We start from the raw sequence: 12,509 nt of genomic DNA, 5'->3' as shown, positions 1-12,509 counted from the left end.
ATCTGTTAATTTAACACCCTATTAGTCATTAGTCATTCACAGTCTTATCAAAGAGTGATAGTGGGAGAGAAGTGAGCATGATTGCTAGGTTAGTTTCTTTGTAATTTTCTCATGAAGTAGAGATTGGTCAAAAGGTAATATTTAGGATTCTACTTCAGTTGAATCTTATTTTTATAAACAATTTGAAAAGTATCTCCTGAATTTTATTCCAGTACCTCTTAACTATTTAAATGGAAAGTAGTTTTTAGAAAGTGCATTTTTTGCTATTTCATCCTACAGCAACTCAGTTTGCCAAATGTTTTCTCTTTTTCCAAAGTGTCAAGGAGCTGAGCCTTTGAAGGTGGTGAATGTGGGGGATGCCAGCACACCATTGATGTGTGTGAGTGAGTCTGTGAGTTCTGCTGAGAAAGACATATTGTGGGGAGGCTGTGGCACCAAGATTTTTTCACTTTCCAGTGATTTCAATATTCAGAAACTCATCGAGACCAGGACAAGTCAACTGTGAGCCATTTTTTCCTGTACAATGAATATAATCATGTCAATATAATGCTGTTGATTACCCTAATACCTTTTAAAATGGATAATGTATTTTTATATTATAGCATCGAAGATGAATTTTAGAAAATTCTAGAAAGCAAAGGTATATTATTAAAAAATTATCTGGCCTAATCACTGTCACTGTCCTCCCGTTGTTCATCGATTTGCTCGAGCGGGCCCAGTAATGTCTCCATTGTGACACTTGTTATTGTGTTTGGCATATTGAATACATCACAGATAGCTTGCCAGGCTTTGCTGTGAGGGCAAGATACTCTCAGTACTCTCAGATACTCTCCGAGAGGGGCAGAGGAATCGAACCTGGGTTGGCTGGGTCGGCTGTGTGCAATGCAAACGCCCTACCCACTGTGCTATCATTCCAGCCCAGCCTAATCATATTGGGATAAAATATAAAAATCTTTTGTAATATTTCTAGTATTTTACAATACAATTTTTAATATTTTAATTTCTGTGTCAATTTATATATGCTTTGGACAGGCAATCAACTTAGTATTTTATTGAGTCTATGGATTTTACATAGACTTTTTTTGATGATTAGGTATTGATGACAGTAAAAATAGGCCTTAGCAATAAACTCCTTTCTATCTTTGTTAATTGTGTATAATATATATACATATATATATATACATAGACATATGTGTGTGTACTCTTCCTACAACAAAATTAGTAACAACAGTCAAGTCTGAGTTAAAAAAATGTAAAAAACTTGTTCCAATTTTCTGTTTTAATTCTTAAAGTTATATTTTGACCAGATCATGTGGTGGCTGTTGTTGCTCACAGTCCTCAGAGAGACGCAGTGCAGATGAAGAACCAGACATTGGCTTTTGCTTGGACTCGGGGAGCTCAGGAAAGCACTGCCGAGCCTTTACCTTTCCGAGCGTGTAGTGCACTTTCCCAGAGGGGTGCTGAGAAGAATAAGCAGGAGCCCGAAGAGAAGGAATACTTGCCCTAATCCCTGTTTTGGTTGGCGTCTAATCAGTGCTGCCTGCCACGACTGCTCTTAGCTGGGGCCATAGGTCCCTATCCCAGGGGCTGAACTGGGTTTCATCCTGCTGCCCAAACCTAAGCAAGTGGGAGTAACCTTGATCCTGTCCTTCTCTGTCCTCCCTGATTCTGCTCCTACTGACTGTGCTCCTGACACTGCTCCCTGTCCCCACTCTGCGTGTCGTCTTGGTCATACGGTAGTCTGTTTCCTTGGTGCCTAGTTTGCACCCTTTACTGCTGCACAGAGGGCTGTTCTCGATCATAAAATGATGCCACTGTTCTGCATCTTGTCAATTTTTTCCTTTTTAGGTCACACCCAGTGATGCTCAGGGGTTACTCCCGCTTCTGCACTCAGGCGTTACTCCTGGCACTTGGAGGGCCATAGGGATGCCAGGGATTGAACCCGGGTCAGCCACATGCAAGGCAAACACCCTACCCACTGTGCCATCTCTCTGCCCTGTTCTGCATCTTGTTGTCCAGCAGGCCACCCTGTTGAGTCTTCTTACCTTTCTTTGTTCATACTTGTAGCCTCCTTTCCCACTGTGCTCAGGCCAAACGGAACTCATCTCAGTTCTCAGGGCCAGCTTCCCCCTCTCTCCCAGCATTTTCAATAGAAACTTCTCTTTGCCTGGTTTTTCCTGTGTCTTTACCTGGTTCCATCCTGGGACCCTTGCCCAGAGCAGATGCGTCCCATATTTGTAGAGCAGGCAACTTGAGTTTGCTTTTCTATACATTTCTGACTTCCATAACAACAACAATGACGTGTTTTGTTTTGTTTTTCAAATGTATTTTTAAAACCATTTTCTTAGAAATACTAGACCTATTGATTCTTACAACTGGCTGCACATCAGAAAGCCCTAGGTCATTGACCTTTAGACAGGGACACACTTTAGACCAGGTAGCACTGCACTGCACTGCACTGCACTGCACTGCACTGTCCTCCCATTGTTCATCGATTTGCTCGAGCAGGCCCAGTAACGTCTCCATTGTGAGACTTGTTACTGTGTTTGGCATATTGAATACGTCATGGGTCACGGGTAGTTTGCCAGGCTTTGCCGTGCAGGCAAGATACTCTTGGTAGCTTGCCAGGCTCTCCCGAGAGGTAAGCCAAATGAATAAAACTCAGGGTAGACCAGGAAAAATTGGTTTGTTCATCATTTGGGTGAATCCTAGCTACACTGCTTTAGGTCTGAAGTTCTGATAGATGAGGATAATGTGTCTGTCATGTTCATAGTTTATTTGCTAGAGTGTGGTAAACATGTGATGAATTCATTCTCATTCTGAAACTTTCACTCTCAAATTATCTAACCCTGAAAATACTTAAGGAAGGGACTTCCTTTCTTTATTTATGGAGCTTGTCATCAGATACAGGACATCCACCAATCCCCTCAAATTATATGTGATATAAATATGTGATGCTTCTCTACAGAGAATTCCCAGGCAAAAACACATTCATGTCCCAAAAGAGATGAGGACTACATTCTTGATTTTGGAAATATTTGACCTCTTCTTAAAAAGGATCTCTTGTTTACCCGGATTGTACCAACAAGTCTGAAGGTGCTCTCACCTTCCCCTGGAATTGTCCCACCAGACAGAAGGGAAAGAAACTTCTCGTTTCTCTGAACTCTCACACCACACAAAAAGTGACCTCTCAGAGGTTACTTCATACCTCCTTGTTAGTATGTGATGCTCGGAGCCTAATGTTCAGTGAAAGATACATGGCCTCTGCTTTGAGTCCTAGTCCAGGCATTTTAGTTTGTATCCTTGACTAAGTTATTTAAGAATTTGTAAACTTTTATTTCTTTTTTAAAAAACATTGAGATTTATAGTATAAGATTTCCACTGAGAATCAAAGAAAACGGGCAATGGTATTTTATGGAAAACTTTACCAACCTTCTGTTAAATTCAGTGAGACCACCAAAGAGAAATGACCTGCAGGACAGAGGCTCTGAGTTTGCATCATTGTCTCTTGTCCCAAATATAAAAGATACAAGAACAAAGCTTTCCTGCCTTCAGATCTTCTAGCGTTGTAGTCCTGTGGTATTTACATGTCATCTACATTGAACTATTTTATTATTTCCTAATACACACTTGTTTAATTCTTCATTCACCCACCCTTTTCTCCATATACTTGACCAGCTACCTATACTGTCAACTTGTTTCTAGATAGGTACATCCACCCATTAGCCATCAATTCCTCTATCTCGCATCTGTCACCTATCTTTATCTACCATCTCCCTATAACTCAGTTTTACTCTCTCATCTCCTAGATAGCTAATTAGCTACCATGGCTCTTCACTGGATATGGCTGTATAGAAGACATAGTTCCTGTGCTCATGAAATTACAGTTTCCATCTAGTATAAGGGACATACCAATAAAAATAAAACTTTATGTTCACTGAGGCTACAGTGTTCCAACTATAGCAGTGAGGAAAGAGGATGATGTCCTATTTCAGTGTATCAGGAGGAATTCCAGAGGTGCTGAGATTTAAGTGGGTCTTCAAAAGTAAGCCAGGAGTTTGCCATGTAGATGTACGGCAGCTGATCTCCCTGAAAAATGTGTAAATTTTGAAATGCTAGAAGGTAGATGGTTAAAAGTATTATTTTCCTGTGTTTGATAAGAGGGAAAATGACAATTAACTTTCTTTTATGCTTGGATTATTATGTAGGATTTTTCCTCATAATTTACATGACTTGTATGATGCAACAATATCTGTGCTTTAATATTTAAAGCCACTGCTAAGATTTATTTTGACATTTTGTTTTATATTACTAGGTGAAAATGTCTCAACCGCAATAACAACATATTTCAGCATATTATCACAGCTATAATTTTACAATGGATTGGAGCAATAGCACAGCGGGTACCTTGCATGCGGCCAACCTGGGTTTGATTCCTCCATCCCTCTCAGAGAGCCTGGCAAGCTACCGAGAGTGTCCTGCCTGCATGGCAGAACCTGGCAAGCTAACTGTGGCATATTTAATATGCCAAAAACAAGTAACAACAAGTTAACAATGGAGACATTACTGGTGCCCACTCGAGGAAATCAATGAACAATGGGATGACAGTGCCACAGTGCTATAATTTTACAATAATTTAGCAATAACAAATATTTAAAAATTATGAAACTAGAGATACATTTATTTATAGTTAGAGATATTCTTATAGAAGTTAACACAATTCAGAATGATTAGAGTACAGGATGTAATTGCCAATACTCTAGTTGTTTTCTCTCTCAAAATTATTTTAATCTTTTACATGTGTTAAGAATTTGCTGAGTTGCATGACATGTCGGGGTGAAACAGAATGACTAAGGTGGTTTCTTCCTTGCATCACCCCCAGGTTTTCCTATGCAGTCTTCAGTGACTCCAACATCATATCGGTGGCAGTGGACACAGCTCTCTATGTTGCCAAGAAAAACAGTCCATTTGTGGAGGTTTGGGATAAGAAAACTGAAAAACTCTGCCAACTGATAGACTGTGTGCACTTTTTAAAGTAAATTCATATTTAAAATTTCTTATTATGGAAAGAATATAACATGAGATCTTAATTGATTTTATCAATTGTTGGTTTGGGAAATTTTTAGTTGCTTATTAATAATGGTCTGCATGTAAAATATAATTTAATTTTCTTTAATTTACATGTAGTTTAATTTTTTTGCACCTTTCAGACTTCATGGCATATTATTTGGACTAACATTTTTTTCTTTGAACATTGAAAAATTCTTTGTTCCTGGATTGTGTACAATTTTCCTAAAAATTGTATCTATTTCAGAACTTTTTGAATTCACGTCTCATCTTTTACAAAAGCTTGTGATTCAGGCAGAAAATTGCCTTTTCAGCATTCTGTATTCAATAAAAATAGCTTTATAAAATCTTGATGATACATGATGTATAGTGTCATGTACTCACAGTTCAAAATGCGATTTACATCTGTACGTGTTTCTGTATAGAGGCACAGCCCTGCTCATTCTCAGTCGTTAAACCCACTAACACTGCGGCCGTGGTTTCAGGGAGACGGCGGCGGAGGTGGCCCCGGAGCCCCGAGCCCGCCTGCCTTACGCCGGGCGGGTGAAGAGCCTCTGCCTGCAGAGGAACGCGGCGCTCTGGATCGGCACGGGCGGGGGCTCGCTCTTGCTCCTGGACCTGGCGACCCGCCGCGTGCTCCGCGTGGTTCACAGCCGGTGCGACTCTGTGCGGGGGATGGCGATGACGCAGCTAGGCAAGTCTCCTTCCTGTCAATCTTCTTGTGGACTCGGTCAGCCTGAGCATCTTTGAGAAATGGGCTTCGTAAGAGCGTCGCGACCTGATGCTCCTGACGGTCGTGAGGTTGGTGGCCCCCGTGGCTGATGCAGGTAGAGAAGAGGGGGCCAGGTTCCTTCTCCCCATCCGTCCTGCCTCCTCGGCCGGCGGGGAAGGCAGGGCTGGCAGTCTGCGATGAGCCCTGCATGGCGTGAGCCAGAGCCCCGCCAGCCCCATGCGTGGCCCTCCGGCCACACCTGACATCCGCTTGGTCTTCTGGGGCCCGGGTTGAGCCCCACCACCGTTTCTTGGGTGGCCACAGACTCAGGTTGGAGCAAGGAATGGCTCTTTGCAGGGAAGAAAAGCCATTCCCAGGCCTTGCCCAGGGGTCTCAGCGACTTTGTCCTGTCTCACAGAAAAGAATGTCAGGAGTAGGTAAGCAGTGAAGTAAGTAAAGGCCCTCCCGTTGCTCGTCGATTTGCTCGAGCGGGCCCAGTAACGTCTCCATTGGAGACTTTGTTGTTACTGTGTCTGGCATATCGAATACTCTCGGTAGCTTGCCGGGCTCTCCGAGAGGGGCGGAGGAATCGAACTCGGGTCGGCCATGTTGGCCGCTTGTAAGGCGAATGCCCTACCCGCTGTGCTGTCGCTCCAGCCCAGCAGTGAAGTAAGAACAGATTTTATTTGGAGAGTCTGGGAAGGAAGGAGGGAGGGGAAGTGGGAGGGAGTAGAGTGCCGCTCTCAAGAGAGAGCACAGGCTTCGCCCAGGCAGAGAGAGTCCTACACACCCCAGGATTAGAAATGGAAGCTTGAAAGTCCACACCTCAAGAGGGGAGGGGAGATGCTGGCGACACATGTGCTTGCCACATGGGCAGCACAAGCCGCACATGGACTTGGGCAGCATGGCGTGCACTTCTTTTGTTCAAGGTGACTTTTATAGGTCTTTCCAACCTGCCCCCTTGTGGGGCTTCTACCTAGGTAAAGGTCTGTTGCAAGGAGTTGTCCAGGGGTAGAGTTGGGAGTGGCCTATGGTCCTCTTCGAAATTCTTTACGCGTCCTTTTGTTCCTGCTGGAGTTTCTGTCTGGGCAGGGGGTCAAGCCTTCTGTGGGTTGTTACTGGTGCCAAATGAGGGTCTTATCGGACCTTGGTTCCTGTGTTTGCAGCCTTGGTCTTATTGGTTTTATTACTTCCTAGGAATTCCAATGCCACTGGGGCTCCTTCCTGTCTAACTGCCTACAATAGCAGGGTTTCATGTATAACAATGTGCTAACATCCTATCTCATCCTCTAGAGTGTCTGCTTCCCTCCGTTATCTTCCTGCTCATTTTCTTTTTTCTTTCTTTTTTTGGGGGTTTTGGGGGGTGGCTGTGCTTTGTACTTTTTTTACTTCTCTTCCCTTTCCAGTCTGCTCTGAGGTATCTAGTGATCAGAGTTCATGTTGAGAATGGTGAATGCAGGGGTGCTTAGCCCCTAAGTGGGGCAGGTTATTGCCGCTAGATGCTGGATAGTGGGGGCTCACCTTTTTTATATAGATTTTGCCCCAAATGAGAAATGCATAATGTTGAGGCACTTTTAGTTTTGTACCAAAGAAATTAAAACAAATGCTGATTTTGATCAGCCTATGTTTCCCACTCCTGTTAAAGAATGCTGTTTGGTTTTCACTCTATAAATAAATTTTACTCTTAGAACGATATACACAGAACTGCACAATTGACAAATAGTGACAAATCAAGATGTTTAACTCTATCTTTTAGGTCTTTTCTTGTTCTTACTTTTCTATTAAACGAACTTGGACAAACCCCGGGCTTACACCTGTGCCTGTGCTCAGGAATTTCTTTTGACAGGGCTCAGGTGACCATCTGGGGTGCTTTAAATCAAACCCAGGCTGGCATGTGCAAGGCAGTTGCCTTAACCATTATATGACCTCTCTGACCCCCTAGATGAATTCTTCAGGGAGGTACATGTGTCTTATTTATTTTAAAGAATAAAATTTTAATAATAAATGGTGCTTATTTATTTTACAATGTTTGTATATGAAAAGGGTACTTGCATTCTTTGAAATAGCTCATTTGCATATGAAGGAATACTTATATTTTTATTTTAAATATAAATATATGGGGACATATATGGGCTGGAGCGATAGCACAGCGGTAGGGCGTTTGCCTTGCATGCAGCCAACATGGCCGACCCGAGTTCGATTCCTCTGCCCCTCTCGGAGAGCCTGGCAAGCTACCGAGAGTATCTCGCCCGCACGGCAGAGCCTGGCAAGCCACCCGTGACGTATTCGATATGCCAGACACAGTAACAACAAAGTCTCCAATGGAGACGTTACTGGGCCCGCTCGAGCAAATCGATGAACAACGGGAGGGCCTTTATAAATATATGGACATTACCAGTGAAAGTATGTTTTAAAAGAACAATTTAAGATATAGTGTTACTCATTTGTGGAATATAAAGTAATAGAATGGAAGACTCAAGGATAGTAGAGATAAGGATCAGGAGGATTGCTGCACACTTGGAAGCCGGCTTCACATGCTGGAGGAAAAGGCAGCTCAGATAGAGAAGGGAACACCAAGTAAAGGATGCTTGGAGGGCTCGCTCAGAAATGGAGATGCATGCTGAAAGTAGACTATAGACTGAACATGATGGCCACTTAATACCTGCATCGCAGACTACAACACCCTAAAGGAGAGAGAGCGCAAAAGGGAATGTGCCTGCCCAGAGGCGGGGGGTTGGGGTGAGATGGGGGTGGGAAGGATGCTGGGATCATTGATGGTAGAGAATGGACACTGGTGGAGGGATGGGTACTCGAGCATTGTATGATTGAAGTGTAAACACAAACATTTGTAAGTCTGTAACTATATCTCTTGGTGATTCTTAAAAAAAAGATATAGTGTTTATATTTTCTATATAAATCCTAATTTTGTGAATTGAGTAATGACTTTACATATAAACAAAAAGTATAATTTGCATAAAGTTCAAAAAAACTTTTGTTAAAATATGTACTTATTTTAGTTCAATTTATTATATTGTTCTAACAGAAAACTTCTTTTATTTTTGGGGTAAAGGAAGCCTTAAAAATGTCATGCTGGTTTTGGGATATACCCAGACAAGTACCAAAGGTATGCACTACTAAAAAGGTAATTTTTAATAGGATATGATATTACAAACATAGTTCAGTGACACTAGATATTGTAACTTGTTTTGTGTTTATAATAAATATCTCACAGGTGGTAGCACTGTAAGCATAGCACTGTAGCACTGTCCTCCCATTGTTCATCAATTTGCTCAAGCAGGCACCAGTAACGTCCCCATTGTGAGACTTGTTATGTGTTTGGCATATTGAATATGCCATGGGGAGTTTGCCAGGCTCTGCCTTGGAAGCAGGATACTCTTGGTAGCTTGCCAGGCTCTCTGAGAGGGGCCAAGTAATCGAACTCGGCTCGGCCGCATGCAAGGCAAACGCCCTACCCGCTATGCTATCGCTCCAGCCCAACTGTAAGCATATTCAAGCATATTTACAGTTAAAATAGTTTGGACATAAATTTTCAAAATCAAGTTTTGGTGATTTGGGAGTGATATTTGTCTTTTTCAGATAAAGAATAATGTCAATCACTATAAAGTGAAAACTATCCCAAATCTTAATTAAATGTGCTTATTTTTTTTCTCACAAATTTCCTACATTCAGGTGAGGTCTGTCTTTGTTGTTTCAAAAAGCATATTTCTTTCACAATGATGAAACCTTAGCTTATTACAGGTTCATATTCCTTTTATGTTTCTGTGTGTTTTTTCTTGAGGACACACCTGGCTGTGCTTAGGGCTTACTCTTGGCTTTGTGCTCAGGGCTTACTCCTGGCAGTGTTCAGGGGACCGTATGGGATGCCAGTTGAAACCAGGTTGGCTGTGCGAAAAGCAAGCGCCCTCCCTGCTGTTCTATTTCTCCAGGCCCCATATACTTTTAAAAATTTGGTACTTAGATTCTATAATGTATTTTAGACATTTTCAAATGTAATTTACTTAATACCAGTCATTTTGGACTGTATATATAGCAAATAAACAGAAATTAATAAAATTGAAATTCGCCATGGCAGATCTTTGATATATAATTTTCCTTTTTTATTCTTCTAGAGTTACAGTCTTGCTTGTCTGTTTGGGACATCAATCTTCCACATGAAGTGCAAAATTTAGAAAAACATATTGAGGTGAGAAAAGAATTAGCTGAAAAAATGAAAAGAATATCTGTTGAATAAGAGGGAAAAAGGGAATTCTTGACTTTGGACAGGAAAATTATTATCTCCCCTTGTAAATATTTATTTAAAAATGTTTACTTACATGTGAAAAGGGTACTCCTGCTCTTTGAAATAACTCATTTGTATATATTTTATTTTAAATATAAATGTATAAAAGTTACCAGTGAAAGTATGTTTTAAAAGAAAAATTTTAAATATGGTGTTATATTTTCTATATATTCTAATTTTGTGGATGAAGTAATGAAAAACCTTAAAATTACTTATTGCAGTGTTTATGCTAAAATTTATAAAAATTTGTTACTCATAATGAAAGAAAACTGTATTTTAAGCATTGTGCTAAAACAGGACTAAATTGCTTACTCTCTAGATATCCTGCAAAGTAGAGTTAGTATGTTAGAAATGTTTCCTGGCCATAAAATTCCTCATAGATTGCTTTTAGGAGCAGTTATTGCATGTCCTTGAAAATAGGCCTCTCTTGGACATGAGTTTCTTTGTTGCAAGTGCAATTATGTATATCACACGCATTCATACCTACTAAAAAGAAAATCCATGAAGAGTGTTGATGGAAAAGAAGTTATTATCAAGCCTCAAGACAGCAAAGTCAGCCTACTTTTTCTGCCTGTTTTGTAACTCTCCCTGAATTCAGATACCTTGAAATTTGTATGATTGCTGTGAATACAGTGTCTACTTTTACAAATGATTATTTTCCATTTTTATTTGGATTTTTAGTTAAAGGCCAGAACCCTGTCTTCCTTTTCTGAATCTGTTCTGTTTCAGTGCTATTCACCTTGCCCCCAAATTTTGTGACTATGAAATTCCTATTTTTTTGGATACAAACCTATTTTTGAAATTAGGGAGTTCTACAGCTCCTACCTAAGCCATGGGGCCACATGTGAAGCAGATCACCAGTTCAGATCACTAGTCAGCACCTGCTGCTTTGTTTCCCGGATTAAACTTAAATTGCTAAAATATCTTCCTGTAGTAGGAATGTTAGGCACAAGTACCTGGGTAGCAGTTGGATTGTAATTTCTGTTTTAAGGAACGTTTTTGGTAAATCCAGTGGTCCGTTTAACATTCTCAGGACTGAGTAACATTTTTTTATATCCAGACTTTAAATTTTATATCAAGAGTAATAAAATTATTAACTCTGAAAGATTACCTATTTCTTAAAGAGAACTAGGTTTTAATAGGTTTTGCAAAAAACACAAAAAAACAAAAAACAAAAAAACCCCCACCCCCAAACAGATCAATAGGGCAAGAAACAAATCAGCAGAGCCAGGGTTTCCTTCCTTGTGACAAAGCCCAGATTAACTTTTACCTGGGCTAAAATTCTTTTTCGCAAGGAAAGGCAGTGGTTCTGAAATGCCTGCAGTACTTATGCTTTCCTTTACTGCAAAAAGCAATTTTTGCCCCATGGTTCCTGGTGAAATAGGACGGATGGGGCCTATATTGTGCCCAAGGTTGGGGAGAATGTCAAATAGTGGAATCTGTGTTCCTGTGATATTTATCATTGTGACTTTGTATTTATTTATATTTTAACCAAAGAAAATTGTGGGTGAATATGTAAATGAACATTGTATTTAAATGGAATAAAAAACATTTGAGAAGCATGCTTGCAAATTTCTTTGTGTGTGTGTGTGTGTGTGTGTGTGTGTGTGCATGCCAGTGGTTCACATATAGGTTTGCAATTCATTAAAGACAAATCCTATTAATTTCTTTGGGATTTCCACTACAGGATCTGTTAACTAAAGTTTTCCTCTTAAGAATTTTGCTCATTTCAGTCATGCCAGTGAACCACCTCCAGCGCCATGTAAGTTCACTTACCAACCATGCTGCAGAGACTTGTAAATAAATCTTGAAAGAGATCAATTTGCCATGAAAATTTTTCTCAGACATCTGCTCAGGCTGAGATATCTGGAGCACCTTGGAAGGGGGCAGTTCAGCTCAGTGCCCGCCCAAACAGAGCCCCCGGCAGCTGCTTGCTCCCACCCTGAAAAATTGCTGCCATGCCTTCAGCCAGACTCCATTGTCTCGGACCAAGCCTCACCCAGAAATTAACCTGCTAAACATTCGGGTATGCAGGTCTTTCTAGATTTCTATGAAATCTCCAGGCTTCCTCCAGGTTGGGATGGGCTACCTCCCCCAACCCTCTGTATTTCTAAAGCCCAGGCAGTCATCTCCATACCCCAAAGCTGCTACCCAATTAAAAATTTAATTCCAGCTATATAACCCCGTTAAAAAGTCTGGATTTCCTGAAGTGTGCAGCTGCCTTTGTGGCCACATGACATCTCCAAACTCTGCAACAGTGATAATTTCAGAGGTAACACAGCAGATTGGATGGGTTGCAATAGAAGGCAACCAATCTTGGCAAACAGTGACACAGAAGGCTTAACCTGTGACATTTTAGCAATCCCCCATACAAGGACATAGTGTTGTATCTTGTTTCATGTTGTATCTTGTTGGGGAGATACAACAATT

The 12,509-nt window shown here is 41.0% G+C and overlaps 1 protein-coding gene across 1 annotated transcript in view; it reads left to right on the top strand.

Moving 5' to 3' along the window:
* The window catches only part of LRRK2 (leucine rich repeat kinase 2), a 157,749-nt gene extending 146,110 nt beyond the window's left edge, over positions 1-11,639 (top strand). The window contains 5 exon segments of the mRNA XM_056107813.1: positions 317-501; positions 4,883-5,035; positions 5,553-5,765; positions 8,854-8,921; positions 9,910-11,639. Of these exon segments, the coding sequence (XP_055963788.1) occupies positions 317-501; positions 4,883-5,035; positions 5,553-5,765; positions 8,854-8,921; positions 9,910-10,031 (741 nt within the window). The 3' untranslated portion in view covers positions 10,032-11,639.
* Positions 11,640-12,509: the final 870 nt, after the last annotated feature.

The sequence above is a fragment of the Sorex fumeus genome, unplaced genomic scaffold (assembly GCF_029834395.1).
Source record: "Sorex fumeus unplaced genomic scaffold, SorFum_2.1 ptg000177l, whole genome shotgun sequence".
In the NCBI taxonomy this organism is placed as follows: Eukaryota; Metazoa; Chordata; class Mammalia; order Eulipotyphla; family Soricidae; genus Sorex; species Sorex fumeus.
The sequence above is the reverse complement of the archived record's forward strand: the minus strand, read 5'-3'. Positions and strand labels throughout refer to the sequence as shown.